The 17,053-nt window shown below is 37.2% G+C and overlaps 1 protein-coding gene and 2 non-coding genes across 3 annotated transcripts; 1 reads left to right on the top strand and 2 right to left on the bottom strand.

Moving 5' to 3' along the window:
- Positions 1-906: 906 nt before the first annotated feature.
- On the bottom strand, positions 907-979 carry Trnav-aac (transfer RNA valine (anticodon AAC)). Its single transcript has one exon. It is a non-coding gene; the product is annotated as a tRNA-Val (tRNA).
- Positions 980-1,607: 628 nt separating this feature from the next.
- Trnav-aac (transfer RNA valine (anticodon AAC)) lies at positions 1,608-1,680 on the top strand. Its single transcript has one exon. It is a non-coding gene; the product is annotated as a tRNA-Val (tRNA).
- Positions 1,681-2,102: 422 nt separating this feature from the next.
- LOC110379984 (succinate dehydrogenase [ubiquinone] flavoprotein subunit, mitochondrial) lies at positions 2,103-16,207 on the bottom strand. The gene is made up of 13 exons (XM_021339831.3): positions 16,057-16,207; positions 15,663-15,714; positions 15,155-15,346; positions 13,067-13,140; positions 12,509-12,681; positions 10,542-10,697; positions 9,922-10,079; positions 5,228-5,392; positions 3,597-3,796; positions 3,264-3,458; positions 2,843-2,987; positions 2,516-2,751; positions 2,103-2,313 (listed from the first exon to the last, which is right to left on the bottom strand). Exons 1-13 carry the CDS (start codon positions 16,075-16,077, stop codon positions 2,158-2,160), a joined length of 1,923 nt encoding a protein of 640 aa, XP_021195506.3. The 5' UTR covers positions 16,078-16,207; the 3' UTR covers positions 2,103-2,157.
- Positions 16,208-17,053: the final 846 nt, after the last annotated feature.

The following is a 17,053-nucleotide window of genomic DNA, read 5'->3' as shown; positions in this document are numbered from 1 at the left end:
ACCAGTCATCTATACTAATATTATAAAGCTGAAGAGTTAGTTTGTTTGCTTAAACGCGCTAATCTCAGGAACTACTGAGATTAGCGCGGGTGTTAGGAAAAAAATTTATCCTGTATATCATTATTCGGTTTAAACGAGTATCTTAGGAAATATTGTAATATTTTTACTTGGGTACTTTTAGTTTCGTAGATACAATATACCTTATTTAAGTACTTTTTTTTTTTTTTTGAAATAGCCCTAATAATAGTGGCAATGCTGCCAGTCTTTTGGGTACATTACCCAGTGACAGCGATGAGGAGCAATTTTTTGATGCCCTGTATTAGTTTTAAGTTGTATATATATATAAGTTTATTTTATTTTCAATTAATGTAAATATTTTGTGAATAAATATATTGTAATATTAAAATAACAACTCAGCAAAATAATGATCGAGTACTGCGCGCACGATGTGCACAGCCTAGGACTACTGAACCGTTTTCATGTTCGGAAGCTACATTATCCCCGTGTAACATCGGCTATATTCATCGGCGGTATGGGAAGTCATTCCCTCGGAACGCGAGTAAAACCGGGTAAAAAGGGTAAAAGCGAAATACTACGCACTGATTAACTACGAAATCTCAGAAACTAAATGTAAACTCCTACAAAATGAAAGGTAGGTAGGTTCTTTAAAGAGGAAAGACGTGTATTCAAGAGGGATTTTACCAAAATCTATTCCTTATGGGGTTAAACGGGGGTTGATAGTTTGCATAGAAGTCCTGTTACGAAGTCGCGGGCGTCCGCTAGTCTTATATAACTAGTTATTGTGTAACCACGTCATCCACGTTTACAATAAGAGGAGTGCTGTAAAATCAATAGTGGTTTGTTGCATATAATAGTATCCCACGAATGTCTATGAAAAAAGGATCATGTTTCCGCCCGGGATCGAACCAGGGACCTTCTGCGTGTTAGGCAGATGTGATAACCGCTACACTACGGAAACCTTGAAATCTAGGTTTCAATTTAAGGATCAGTTTCCTGTTCTAAAGGACAATAGTTAGGACATGCAATAGAAATGCAGAAATAAACTATAACGTGCTCAGAAAAAATCATTTCACGACGTTAAAGGTAGTATAAAGAACACCAAAAATACTTTTAAGGTCTCGATTTTCGTTCATCCCATTCAAAAAATGGAATTCAAAGAAACAAAAGTGAGGAAAACCTGGGAAACGAGATCTTTTATAAGTATATCTGATAATCTGTCGATCTGTTTGTCTATATGCGCTCTACATAAACTATGTAATTTCAGACCTAAACTATGCGTAAATTTAATCGAGCCTGAAAAAATTACAAAATCGTTTAAAAACTTTTTTCGTTGGTTTTAGAAAACCGACGAGGGAAACTCTTGTTAACCTTTATACGTGGATCGATCATACATGGTGAAATGGTCCAAATGGGTGTACAAAGTTTTACAAAGAAGTGGGGTGCAAGTGTTTTACCCAGCTGTGCTGTTGCAAACAAGAACAGAGGCCAGCTAAAGTTTCAGTTTCTTTTGCTTGAATTTGAGAAAGCTTCAGTTTTCAACGTGAAAACTTCGATACTGATCCAGAATTTCAACCGTAACTTTCATAGTTTCCGTGGTGTAGCGGTTATCACATCTGCCTAACACGCAGAAGGTCCCTGGTTCGATCCCGGGCGGAAACAACAGCTTTTTTGGCTCATCTCGCTGCAAAGGCATTACAGGCTTCCCTTCAGAGGGAAATCGTGTACGTTTTTTGTAGATTTGGAGGGTCTTGGAAAATTAAGTCTGGGCTCAGTTTTTATAACACGTCCTCCTCGCCGTAACAACAATGTGTAATCACCATGTAAATTTTAATAAACAATTGCTTTATTCTCTATTCAAAATTCTATATTCAAAAACCCTTACTCGCCCCATCTGGCGACATTATTCATAACGAGAAAATCAGGCATGAACTTCCCGCATAGGGTAGGTACAACGTAAAGACTAATGGTTCCCGGTTTTCTCTGCTAGATGACAGCATCAGTAGATACGACGATAAAACAACCTTGCTACAAACTAAATGAAATAAGTTGATAAAATGAAGGTTGCAATAAAACTAGCATGGTATTAAAAATAAATACGTCTATTCCATCAAAATATTATTTTAACCAATAACAAATTTAGTAGACCCTGGGTACGGGAGGGATCCATTTCACTTCTCTATCGTCCAACGTTTTGTCAATCACCGGTCTGTATGAAATTGTTACTTTGCCAGAGCAAAGGTCCAACGTGGACATCGAGTGTTTTCTCCAGTGTTCTGTAAAGGACTTCTTTTTCTGAAACAACAAATATCATTCGTCACTCCGAGGAAGGAAAGATGAGCGGAGATGCAGTTAGGAAGGTAGGTCAGGCGCCTTCCCGTGGGTCAAGTAGTTGTAGGAAAAGTTTCTCCAAGTAGACTCTTTTACAAGAATGTTCGAACCAATTCCAATAAACTTTTAGAGAAAATAGGTATATAAAACCATATCAACAAATTACCTGTCCCTCAGTGGATCTGCTGTAGTCGAATTCGTCAAGTCTCTTCGGGCAATCATCCCTGAAGTGAGCACCTCTGCTCTCAGTTCTATTTTTAGCGCAGGCAACTACCTGAACAGCACATTGGAGCATGTTTTGCAACTCCAGAGCTTCGATCAGATCAGTATTCCAGTTAGCTCGCTTGTCTGTCACCTTAATGTCTTCGAAAGCTCTGTACCATTTCTGAATTTCCAGGTCAGCTATGAAAAAGAATGAGGTTTGTAAAGAAGAATATATACAAGTCATAGATGCATTTTCACTCAAAATATTCTGGCCAATCTTCTTGTTTACCTTCGTTAAGCAGCTTGGCATCTCTGAATACTCCACATTTACCCTGCATACTGTGTCTCATTGCTTCCCTTAGTTCATGTGGAGCAGCACAGCCACAAGCATTTTTGACCTTTTCTAAATTATCAAGTGTCGCTTCGCAGATATTCTGTAATTATGATTTTAAAATCTATACATATAAAAATGAAACCCGCTTTCCGTTGTCACGACATAGCATGAAAACGGCTTGACCGATTTGGCTGAAAATTAGAGAGGAGGTAACTTAGACCCGGGAGAAGGTTTTAGGATTAGTTTTTGTCACCATCCGGCTACGGGACGCGGGTGAAACCGCCGGCCAAAGCTCCGCCGGCCAAAGCTCCGCCGGCCAAAGCTAGTTAAGTAAATAATTCTATAAAACGCACAGAAACCACTCGGTAATACTCACGTCTTTTAAAGCAACTTGTTTTTCTCCTGGCTTAAAGTTCTTTGCTACAGTTAAAGATATTGATTTCCCGAAGACTACAACATCGAGGATAGAATTGGCTCCAAGCCTGTTGGCACCGTGCGCATTGCTGACTACCTCACCAGCTGCGTACAGTCCAGGTACAATACAATCCTTGCCATTCTGGTGGACTAGCGCCTGCAATACATTTATATGATTTTATTAATTAGCTACAAGTAAAACGGACTTGATCTTAAAATCGACAGAAATATGAATAAAAATGTTGATAAATGTGACTGAAATAGTGCAAAAATTGTCATTCATTTTGTAAAGTACCTCTCCCTTGTAGTTGATGGGTATACCGCCCATGGTGTAATGGACGGTGGGTATGACTGGTACAGGTTGGGTGAACACGTCAGCACCCGTGAACGTAAAGGCAGACTCCGAGATCCCTGGAAGCTTCTCTCTCAACGTCTCAGCGGGGAGATGGTGCAATTGTAAGTGCACGTGGTCTTTTTTCGGTCCAACTCCTCGACCTGGTAAAAAAATTTATATATCGGATGACAAATAGTCTATAAAAGTGCCTAATTCGAGAATAATATAATAAAAATATAATTTGTGAATTACTTTCCAAGACATCTTGTCTAGGACATTAAATATTGGGGATAAATATAATGACCACCATAAAATGCTTTATACCCTTAGTTTTGTAACCAAAAATATCTACTTAACACCAGAAAAATAAAGTCTAAAAATATGTTAGTACCAGCAAAGTGTTACCATTTTGGTTATCATTTTACATTAAAATGCGAGTTTCATTTTGGTGATCATTTACTATTTTTGTCTGCTATTTGTTACTATATCTGGTGGTCAGTTAAACATAAGCCTTAAATATCTTCCACACCGATGGACCTTCCAATAGATACTGTGTTATTCGAATTAAATGCGCACTTTATCGAATATTGATTTATGGCTCATGGCAGTGGCGTTGCTAGATGGGGCACAGCCCCCAAATTCAGATGGCCTTGAATCATTACCGGTAAATCTCGAGTTAACTGAACTTTTGAAAATTATGTACTTCCATTGTCAAAATAATGACAAGTAGCAACCGACTTGGACCAAGGCACAGTTATGAAAAATTTAAGGTTAACTGAACTTTTGAAAATTATGTACTTCCATTGTCAAAATAATGACAAGTAGCAACCGACTTGGACCAAGGCACAGTTATGAAAAATTTAAGGTCTATCTGAAGGATTTAGTGTGCCTTCACATTACGTTGCAAGTAGTTCGGCAGCAGCGCGTACCTATATAGCAGCGCGACAGACGCGATGTTCACAGGCGGCAAAATTCCATACTAGAAAGAGACGCGCGGCAGCCGCGCGATACTTGATTGTCCATACTGGGCGGCAGCCGCGTGCTGTCGACTTCGAGCCAGTGTTGCAATCGTAAGTTTTAACAATGAGCTAATTTGACACGGAACAATTTATCATTCAAATTCAAACACGTCCAGCTTTGTGGGATTTGAGGACGGATGATTACAGCAACAGGACCATGGAAAATAAAACTAGGTATGTGAATTGTTTATTCCAAATTTCAGTAATAAAACCGGGCCAGAGAAAAGTGCAGCAGGTAGGTACACTATAATACTATTCACATGTCGATTTCGAAATTAAGGAGCAATCCAGCAAATTCTTTTTATGATTGCGACGTTGATGGCACCGAAGGAAAACTAACAAAAGCAGGAGCAACAGTGATGTGTGCTCTTTGGAGTCCATTGTAAAATGAACTGGCCACCCTATGTCGCGCGACTGAATGTGTAATGTGAAGGCATCCGCTCGCTGCTGTACCGCAGCTGCCGCACTGCTTGCGACGAAATGTGATTAGGTAAGACACATTGTGTAGATTTTGTCAAGATATGTTTTAGAAAATTTTGCAATAAACAGGTTTGAAAATTCAAAATTATCAACCTTGTCGTATTTCAGTGGCCATTGATCTAGACACGACGTCACGGCTAGCCAAGTCCTTGGCTTTGGGAGCATACTTCTCCATAAAGCGCTTGCCTTCGCTGTTCACCAGATATCCACCTTCACCACGAGCACCTTCCGTCATTAGGCAGCCTGAGCCATACATACCTGAAAATTCAATTAACATAGCATTACAATTGCAAAACTTACTTGCCTTGATCTAATGCTGGTAATTGTAATGTATCGAGTGTTCAGGTCTTCTTCGGTGCAAGGACTTAATACAATTAAATAAATAGCGAATAACCAATAAAAGAATAGTCTAATAAAAAAAATATTATATCTGTAAAAGGGCCCTGGATGAGTTCCTGTGTAAATTGGATTATGAACGGACTGAACAATTCATTGAAATATGTAAATAAAATATATATTATGATATTCAATTTATAACCACATTATGTCAGAAAAAAAGTACCACGTACAACGTACACACAGAAAAAATATATTTGTTTAAGATATGTACATATATTATTATGTTTTTTATTTATTAAAGGGTTTACCAACAGCTTCTGCGTACAATTTCTGTTATAACTAGGACTTACACAGTCGCCAATTACAGGTTAACCAATATACGCTAAATAATTATAAAATTTAAAACTAGAAAATTATACAAACAAAAAACAAAAGCAAAAAACACTTACTAAAAGGACATGGGCGATTCCGGACCAAATGTCCACCACGAACGAGACCTATATGGCTAGATAGCCCGTTAAATATAGAACATTTTTTGTTATGAAAGTAAAAAAATATATAATGCCAGAAAAAAGTTATAGCAAAATCAAATAAAACATTTTATAGATTTTTTCAATTTCATTTTTTCAATTACTTTTCGTCATGTTCGATTTTCGTACTTTCTGTAACTTCTGATAAATAGAATTGTTCATTATTAAAGAGAAGACACCACCAGTTACATCGAACTTTCTTAGATCCAGGCACCGCTGAGTATATTCAAGCACTCCTGGCGCCTCAATTGGTTAGTGATTCGTACATCCATCGGGCAAAAAAATATGGGCTGTTTATATGCAAATGTGTCTTACTCATCTTAGTTTTAGATAAAGTGCGGAAATGGAAGTGGAATAAAATAAAAAATAATAATGATAACATACAAAAACTACCGAAAGTTAATACATTTTTGGCTATAACTTTTTTTTGGCACTGTTTTTTTTTTACTTTCTTAGTAAAAGTTACTCTAAATTAAGTGGACTATTTAATTATATAGGTCTCGTTTGTGGTGGACATTTGGACCAAACTTCATACATTCTTGCCCAATCTCTTTTAATATATAAATATATATATCAAAATTAAATAAATATATGTATATATATACATTGATTTTAACCAAGTACTCCATTTCTTATTATTACTAAAAAAAATCGCAACCTGTTTGTCTACTTATTTTGCTTATACTACTTGTTTACGCTAAACTTATTAACTCGTTATCGGCATCCACTACATTGTAACAAAATAACTATTTAAGATAAGAGTGTCTTATGTTCATAACATTACGATTGCAAATTCATGTTATAACGAGAATATTACCTTGCTGTAACACAATGTTTAACTAGCACGGGAGGTAAAGAAATTTTTCTTGTATACCGTCAATAGACATTATTTTATGTCCATCAGGATTGAGGAGCCACTTTTTGTATCTTAATGAAATTTTGTACTTATTTAGTAGTAAGTTAAAAAGTATTGTAGGCTCAATCTTGGAATTTGTAGTATAATAGTTCAAAAGTTATATGAACACAAAGGTGGCTCCTCAATCTAAATATTTGGACTGAGGAGCCACGTTGGAACACAGAAAGTATACGATGTACATTCTTGAAAATTTTGTATGATTTAGTAGTAATTGAGCGCAATGAGTACTAAAAATGCAATTCCAGTACCTTTAATATTTAAGAAGATACAATACTTTTAATGTGGCACCTTAACCCATACAATGAAAGTGTGAATTCCCATGAGTCGTAAGTGGCAAATTCAAATTACACCCCATAAACATTTAGTAGTAAGTGTGTCTGAATTTGTAGTATATAAACAAAGTAGTAAAACTGAGTGAATTTTGTAAAAAAAGGTATTTTAAGTGGCTCCTCAATCCTGACGTTTCTGAAATGAGAAAATGCTTGAGTTACCTGAAATCGGAACGGAATAAAAAAAATAAAGACACTAACATTTAGTATAAATTTCTACTAAATATACATGCACAAATGAAAATTGTATGTATTCAATATCTGATAAAAAATCATCTTTTCCATATTCCTTAGGACGTCGCCATTAAGGGTGACCATGTTATATGAATAAAAATCAGGATAAATAGGTAGTTCTCAGCTTTGCCGCCGATTTTTTATTAAACCTCTGTAGGCAAACACATTTATGGCTATTCCGCCTCTTGAATGACGCGCGAAAAACGCGCCTGGTTTTTTTGCCCTTAGGGCAGGCTAGTGTTAGTGTAAGTGTTACGACCATACTGCCTAGTATTTCGTAGTGGCAATGGATTTGATTTTCATTGTCCGTAAATTCGATACTTCGCATTTTCAAGTCACTTGTTATTTTCTTTGTTACTCGCTATCTCGAAGACGCCTGGACCGATATAATCTTTTTTTCTTTCTACTCGCAGTTTTGTCCCATAGCTAACAGGTTATTCGTGATATGACTATGAAGGTTTGGATCTTACCTGATGATGGAGGCGATAGAAAATCAAGGGAAGTCCATATCGCTATATAGCAACTGCCAAGTGTTTGGGCTCATTGGCTTCGTATTGACGAGATCTTTACACCGAAATATGTTATGAGTACCATATCAGACCTGACAATGAAGACAAAGTACGGTTAGGGAACTCCTTAACGGTTGATAGCAGCTACCTTGTGTTAGGCCATATTTTATTTATATTGGTAAAGAGTTTCCACAACTGCCACTGAGGTTACTTAAAATACACTCTTTTGCATAAAAAAATGTTAAATCTTGGTTTTAAGGACTTTATGTGTATTTCAAAAGTTTTAATGCCTGCAATATATTACTAGCATTAAAAGGTTTTGCCAAGCATGCTTATCTATTCTTAATTTTAATTTTGGAGTATTGCTAAGTAAGTTGTTAAAACCTTGTTCTGGACTAATTCCTAGTAGAAACTTTGTCGGTGTTTTGAATAGCAAGTTTTCCAAGTGATGTTCAGGAAACTGATACTGCAGTTTTAATAACTTATTGATGAACATTTTTGCTACATCAAAACATTTTTGAAAAATCATGCACATTTAGTAAAATTGACAGCTGTACTGAATGATAATAAGATCATACAGAGGAACTCAGCACGACGATTGACGACAAATTATTAGAGATAAAAAATAATAAAGAATATAAAAAAAATTGGCGGCAAAGCGTCTTCTTCTTTCATGTCGATGACATGTCATATATTGAGACTACACTATGTTAGCCCAATATGCCACCAGAGAGAGAGCACGGCGGCAAAGCTGAGAACTATTTATCCTGACGTTATTCATATAACATGGTCACCCTTAATGGCGACGTCCTAAGGAATATGGAAAAGATGATTTTTTATCAGATATTGAATACATACAATTTTCATTTGTGCATGTATATTTAGTAGAAATTTATACTAAATGTTAGTGTCTTTATTTTTTTTATTCCGTTCCGATTTCAGGTAACTCAAGCATTTTCTCATTTCAGAAACGTCAGGATTGAGGAGCCACTTAAAATACCTTTTTTTACAAAATTCACTCAGTTTTACTACTTTGTTTATATACTACAAATTCAGACACACTTACTACTAAATGTTTATGGGGTGTAATTTGAATTTGCCACTTACGACTCATGGGAATTCACACTTTCATTGTATGGGTTAAGGTGCCACATTAAAAGTATTGTATCTTCTTAAATATTGAAGGTACTGGAATTGCATTTTTAGTACTCATTGCGCTCAATTACTACTAAATCATACAAAATTTTCAAGAATGTACATCGTATACTTTCTGTGTTCCAACGTGGCTCCTCAGTCCAAATATTTAGATTGAGGAGCCACCTTTGTGTTCATATAACTTTTGAACTATTATACTACAAATTCCAAGATTGAGCCTACAATACTTTTTAACTTACTACTAAATAAGTACAAAATTTCATTAAGATACAAAAAGTGGCTCCTCAATCCTGATGGACATATTATTTTATTATCAGATTAAATTGCATAGTTGTGGTGGCATTTTTGTTACGAGTAAGTAATATGTAACTAATATTTTTTAGGTAGTTTAAGAATGTACCTCTTACCGTTTCAATGTACCGAACCTAATAAATTAAACACCGTGTTAGTTAAGAACTTCGAGAATAAGTAATATTGTACTGGTATACTGTATTTAAAAAAGTAAATAAATTCTATTCTATTATAACACCGGAATCCGTTTCTTCGAACTGTGTGATCTGTGATCAAAAACCGCCACGTTTCTTCTGGAGCTTCTTTTTGTCGTAAAATCCTACAAAGAATTCGGCAGACCCAGCAGGCTTTTGTACAATATCGAGAGGCTCCTTAAGCTCAAATTTTGCTCAAATTTCTTTGAAACGTACAAACGGCCTATAGTGGTAGCTACCTACACGACTAAGACCAAGTGTCAACTCATCAATGTGTACTGTGTACTAACCAGTGGGGTGGAACTGAATGAACTCCATATCCTGCAGCGGAATGCCAGCCCGCGAGGCCATAGCGGTTCCGTCACCAGTGCAAGTGTGCGCGGCTGTGCACGAGAAGTACATCCTCGGGTAGCCTCCAGTTGACATTACTGTGTGCTTGGCTTGGAATCTGCAAGAAAATTCAAATAAAAACCTTAATTTAGGTTACTGTAGGTTCCGGCTGTCATTGAACATCCTTGGCAGTCGTTACGGGTAGTCAGAAGCCAGTAAGTCTGACACCAGTCTAACCAAGTCTATTTGGTTGCCCGGGTAATTGGGTTGAGGGGGTCAGATAGGGCAACCGCTCTTTGTAAAGCACTGGTACTCAGCTACATCCGGTTATTCTGGAAGCCGATTCCAACATAGTTGGGAAAAAGCTCGGAGGATGAGGATGGAGGATGATTTATTACTAGCTTTTTTCGCCCGCGGTTTCACCTGCGTCCCGTAGCCGGATGGTGACAAAAACTATACTAAAACCTTCTCCCGGCTCTAAGCTATCTAATTTTCAGCCAAATCTGTCAAGCCGTTTTCATATTATGTCGTGACAACGGAAAGCGGGTTTCATTTTTATATATACAGATAGATTATGTACCTGTGAATGCTTCCGTCATCCATGTCTAAAGCCAGACACCCAACAACTTCCCCATCCTGCACCAACAAATCTAGCACAAAGAACTCTGTGAAAGTATCGATATTCTTAAACTTTGTATAGTATCCATACAACGTGTGAAGTAGGGCGTGACCGGTGCTGAAAGAGAAGAACATTTCATTTTAAAAGACCTGAAAGAATCCGTTAGTATATATTTTTGATAATGAGTGGTGACTGATATACAGTGCAACCAAAATTATACGTATTTACTTTAGGTATTAAATATTTTTAAGAATCTAAGCTGAGGCACCAAATAAAATAAACAACTCCAAAAAAATAAATTGACTTTAATAAAAGGGCACTAAAGTATATAATATTATGATCCAAAAAAAATAAAATAACATCAGAAAAATCGCAAATCTCGCACAAATATTATTTTTGGTTCCCAAAATGGATTAATGGTCACCAAATTCTATCCAACTAAAAGATTAATATTACTACCAAAAATCAAAGTTAGTGACGAAAACGAATCGCTGCAAAACCGACTCCACGTAGTCTTGTCTGCCCTACCCCTAGAGTGCAATTCAAAACCTCGTAGGCGCGGAGGGGCGAGGCGGCCTTCGAGCTGAGGCCCAGGTAGTTTCAGCGCTCGCCGCCGCGGCTGAGGCTGCCGGCCAGCAAGCCGAAGCCGCGGTGGTGAGCGTGAAAACCATCTGCGACGATAATCTCGCATGGGACCGCCGGAGCCACGCAGCGCCGGAGCCGTGACAGAAGCCATGCTTGCTGCATGTTGCGTGCTTACTTTTTAAACGTACTGAGTTACACACAAATTCATATAACAATAAATAAGCGACGTACGTTTGGGAACCCCAGTATATTAAGAGGACGAATTGGAATTTTTGGCGCCAAGGATGTCAATTTTTCTCAGTAAATACAAAACGGATCAAAATACAACTTGGTTACCTGAAAGTTCATGATATAAACCTTATTTTATTAGTTGTAGAAACATGATTAGGTAACTTTAACAGAGAAAAATATATCAAACATACCTCTTTTTAAAAAGAGATTCACATATTATGGGCAAACGGGACCGATTAAAGCCTCTTAACTTTTTTAGTAGTTGAGTATATACATACTCTTTAAAATTGTAGTAGGATTTTTTATCAAATTATCATTTCTAAATAATAAAATTACAAAACCATTTTGTCGCTTACGACTTTTAGTTATAAGCTAGCGCGCGTATTGTTATCCTCGCCCCGCTCAGACGCTCCGACCCCTTTTGGCGCCTTGATGCGCGTGCCGGTTATGGAATTATTGTTGACCAATTCCTCGCCTTAATTGGTATTTGGGATATATCCCTATACGGAATATAGTATTGGTGACCATTTATCCATTTTGGTAACCGTTTAGAATTTTTTTGGTAGTAAAATAGGTACTTTTTTGGGTGGTGTTTAAACACAAGCCTTTACTTTATATATTTTTTTTAAATAAATCAAGTAAATACGTAAATCTCACTAATTTTATAACAATGTCAGGCTGTCGAAGCTTAACTGCTGAGCCAATTTAAATGGTATTATGTACCTACGTAGATAATTTAGAGCGTTAAATGGGACATTTATATAGGCTGACATACTTTAAATTATAATAATCCGGGTGCGGTTGTAGGAAATAAGGTAATCTGGGTGCGGTGCGGGAAGGAATTTTAAATTGTTGAATTCTGTCTGACATTTGAACATCTTTGGCAATATCTGCAGGTTATAAAATATTATATTATACTGCCAGACAGAAAGTCTAACAATCAGTTATCACCAGCAAGGGTTTACTCGGACAACTCGATTTAGGAGGTCAGATAGGCAGTCGCTCCATGAAAATATTGGTACTCATCTGCATAAGATGAGAATGGAAGCCGACATAAATGAAAAATGGGTAGTCAGTAGAAAAATGCTTTCATACAGTAAATATTGACTTACCGGTCAGCAACAGCACACGTCCTTTTGGCTACAGACTTGCCAAAATTCACGGTTCCCCCACCGAAGGGTCTCTGGTATATTTTCCCTTCTTTTGTCCTTGAAAACGGCATGCCCATGTTCTCCAGTTCCAGTACACAGACAGGAGCCTCACGAGTTAGGTAGTGTATGGAATCCTGTGGAGGGAAAAAAGGAATTTCACAAATTCATTTCTAGTAGTCTCGAAAGCGCGATTGCTGTGCCCGAGGCTCCAAGTTCTCTAGTTCAAGAAAAGCCGCCCTAGCCGAAAATCGGCCGTTCCCAATATTCTGTAAATCCGTGATTTTGCTAACTAAATGAAATGTAGAAATTTGACATCACTTGTAGGTATGGGGTAAATGTCAAGATTTTATCTCTAGTAAGTATCAACGGATACAATATTGGGATCGACTATGAGATATTAGATTCTTGAAATATAAAGAAAGACATGACATCTTCTCACGAGAAGAACTAATATTATAACAGATTAATAACGACGTAGCTGACATAAGAATTATGGCCAGAAAGAAGGTACAAACTTACCTGATCACCGAGCCAATCCGATCCTTTGACAGTATCATAGAAATGATATTTCCAATCGTCCGCGTGCATGCTCCCTGTGAATTAAATGATATATTTCGATATTTTTGTTATTAATTCGACAATGTACTGCAAATTACTATAAAGCAGCAGCTAGGAATTAGAAAGTAAAATTTCGCTTAAACTTTTACTACTTTTACTATTTTATAATATTTACATAATATTTACATCAATTTTAAAAATTAAAAATAAACTTATATGTACAACTTAAAACTAATACATTGCATCAAAAAATTGCTCCTCATCGCTGTCACCGGGTAATGTACCCAGAAGGCTGGCAGCATTGCCACGTTGGATGGCAATGCTCAACCTCTGTGCGAAATAAAAGCCAGCCCTTGGGTCACGAGAAGTGTCAACAAGGCGTTGGGAGTCAGGTCTTTGGCTTCACGCATTTCCGTCGGCAAACATAGGCACCATGTTTGACGACACCACTTTCGTGCTCGCTCCGCAGAAGTAATTGACGTATCAATGAGATTTTTCCGTATTACTCTGCAGAGCGGCTCATCCCACTGTCTCTGGGAGGATGGGTTGGCGGGTAGATCGGTATTCGGGCATGTGACTTTCCAGGCATTAATAGCCTCCGCCAGGCATGGCACCTCAAAATTGATCAGTGTAATAGGTAGAATTTTCCTGATCAATTTGTCAGTGCCATGGACGGAGGAAATAAATGCCGGTAAACTAATACTGGAAATTTTGCGGACGCCAAGCCCTCCCATACGGATGGGAAGTGTAGCTTGAGACCAAGCTTTGTCGTCCAAGGCCACATTTAAAATTGATGAAAGTGTATGTCGAATTATTTTATCAATTTGATCCAAAAGGTTGATGTGCTTCCATAAATGAGAGGCACGCAAGATGTTATGGAGTTTGTCTCTTAGGAAAATGAAATCATTAAGTACGGTATCTCTGTTGCCTCCCAGGGTCCCATCGTCGAGATACCAGACGTTAAATTCAGAATTTAGTTGCCGAATTATTGGGTTAATTGCCAAACTAAAGATCACAGGCCCGAGGGGATCACCTTGTTGACAGCCAACAGCGGATTCTAATAGGTTGTCCCGATAAAGTAATTTGGTTGGATGTCTATAGCACTGCCAGAGGAAACTAAAAATTTGGGGTATTTCTTTTACTTCGATTGGCTTTACCGCCAGCAATTTTCAATCATATACTTTATTTTTTTTATCGAGACTAACTGAGATAAATGAAGTAAATATGTAGCAATTATTGACGGAATACATTTCGGGAAACTTTGCGCGCTCGACTTTGAACTAGGCACTGACCAGCCAACCAAAGGGCTGGTCAAAAAAAAAATCATTTCAATATTATAATATCCGATGTAGCAATTATATTTATTATACGAAGCATATACAAGCAATTATGTAGCAATTTTTGAATAAACTCTCATAGGCCAATGCCACAGACAACCAGCCAGTCTAACGGCCAGTTTCTTCATCAAAAGTAAAAGTCAAAGTAATGTCTAAAGTAAAAGTAACGGTCAAATTCATTTTTCAAGGCTAAACTGACAGCAAAACTAATAGAATAAATGAATTTGACCGTTACTATTACTTAAGACATTACTTTGACTTTTACTTTGGCTTTTACTTTTGATGAAGAAACTGGCTGTAAATCACACGTAGGTATGTGGGCTAGATACTACACCTATGAAGACAATTTGGAAATCGTCAGTTACTAATTATATCTCGCTGCTTAGCAACCTCCTACTTGTAAAAGTTATGTCAGATAACGAACTACCTAAAGTAGCGGTTGGGCTTGTTTGTACTAATCAACAAGAACAAAATGACTAATTATAGCTGAGGTGCCATAAAGAAAAATCTAAGAAAGTAGCGCGCCAAAATGCGGGTGTGCGGGGGACGGGGAATGTTACTGTCCTCACATTCGTCCGTTCAAATGTCTTAAAGCACCCGAACGCGCCGGTAATTTACTCGTAACTGATCGTTTTGAGTCATGCCTTCCGTTCGTATTCGGCCTAGAAGAAGGCGCCTGACCTACCTGCATTATGGAATTTCCGGAACTTACCGAGAGCAGCATTCATGCCGCCTTGAGCAGCAATTGTGTGAGAACGAGTGGGGAACAGCTTGGAAACCATAGCTACTGAGAATTTAGCTTCAGCAAAGCCGATGGCAGCCCTGAGCCCGGCCCCACCAGCGCCGATGACCACGCAGTCATGGCAGTGATGATGGACAGTAAATGAGGCACGACGGATGCTATCTAAACAAATTGAAATTTCGATGTAAATAAGAATTTTTATATTCTGAAATCAGGATTAATCTACTAGGCGATTCCGTGATCGTGTCGTTAAAACCTTTTCTGGTTCTCCACAAACATTTTAAAACCAGAATACGGTAAATCGGTCCAGCCATTCTCGAGTTTTAGTCAGACTAACGAACAACAATTAATTAATATAAACAATATGAAAAATTTAAACACTTCCGATCATAGCTAAATGGAATCTGATAACATCTTCGGAATTCCGAGTACTTAATCCCACATACGTAATGTGTTGAAAACAATGCATTTTACTTACTCTTCGAAACTAATTGGGCACGCAAACGCCTTGTCAGCCAACCGGCCTGCTTCTGAAAGTGGAATAAAATGTGTGTTTAGCATACTATTGAAATTATAATAATGTTTGTGTTATAGGAAATATCAGTTTTGCGGCCACAACCGCTGTGACCATCTTATAAATAAATATCCCTAAGAGGATACTGCGTAAGCTGATAGCAATAGGGTGTCGTGTCAGAGCAAGACACACGTCCATCAGCCAAACGTGACACAAAAATCGACGTGATGAACTGTCCGACAAGAGGTCTCACAGCGGGCAGGCAAACTCAATGTTCAACATATGTACGACCTTCTAGAAAAATGTTGCAAATTGGAACTATGGAAAATTAAAATAATATAATAAAACAGTCACCTACCTTTACAAAAAAAGTTATCATGATTTTTTTTTATAGTTACAATAATAAATTATCCAAATAAAAACACATTAAATTATTTTGTTCTATTCAGTCTAGTTGTAAAAACGGTTTGTAATGTATTGTCATAAATAAAAATGGTGTTTAAAAATTTCGTTTCTCTTTTGTTATTCCACGATTTGTTTTGTGCCAGTAGTCAAAATAGTAACCTTAGTAAAAAGGTTTTATTTAATCAATTGCGTACCTTTTTGCAGAGATAGTAATAGGAACATCGATCGATCCCATAAAAATATGTTTGTATACTTACGCTTATAGGTTCTGAACGACTGCATAAATTGGACATATTGTTTATTGTATTTATAGGTCAGTGTGGCGAAAAATATTTAATGTGTGATTTTCATTCGTGATGAATTCATACAGAAACTAAATGGATGAATTCTTATTCAGCACGATTGCTTTAGGTTTCACACTCGCCCCAATCCCTATGGAGCCGAAAGAATTGTAATAAGTATTTTTGTTTTTATGCTATATCGTTCTTTAAGAACCTGCCTAAGGCTGTATGAAATAAAAATCTTTGACATTGTCTTCTTTTATTTACGAAGTGTATAACTTCTACAAGTACTTACAAGTTCTTTTTATATGTAAGTAGAATAAGTCTGACAATGAAACTATTTCTAAAACGCTTGAACAGCAGCATTCAGTATCTTTTAAGTATAGATGGCGCCACATTCTGTGGGTTTGCTCATTCCTCTCACCACCCACTAGATGGCGTTACCAGAAGTTGCGGTATTACCTCCAAAATTGCTTGAGCGATTTATTTTCCCAAAAGTTCGAAAAAAATATCTGCAAACTTATAGATACTCAAAGATCAGCCTCAATAACAAAAAAGTTACCTACACTGTAAGTAGGTAATCTATCGACAAAAAATCAGTAAGAAACAGGCAATAAATATGTCTTTCAGAATTGCGAAATTGCAAATAAAGTCCTCAATAATAGAATG

This window comes from Helicoverpa armigera, chromosome 1, assembly GCF_030705265.1.
Source record: "Helicoverpa armigera isolate CAAS_96S chromosome 1, ASM3070526v1, whole genome shotgun sequence".
In the NCBI taxonomy this organism is placed as follows: Eukaryota; Metazoa; Arthropoda; class Insecta; order Lepidoptera; family Noctuidae; genus Helicoverpa; species Helicoverpa armigera.
This window is presented reverse-complemented; position numbering and strand designations above follow the sequence as displayed.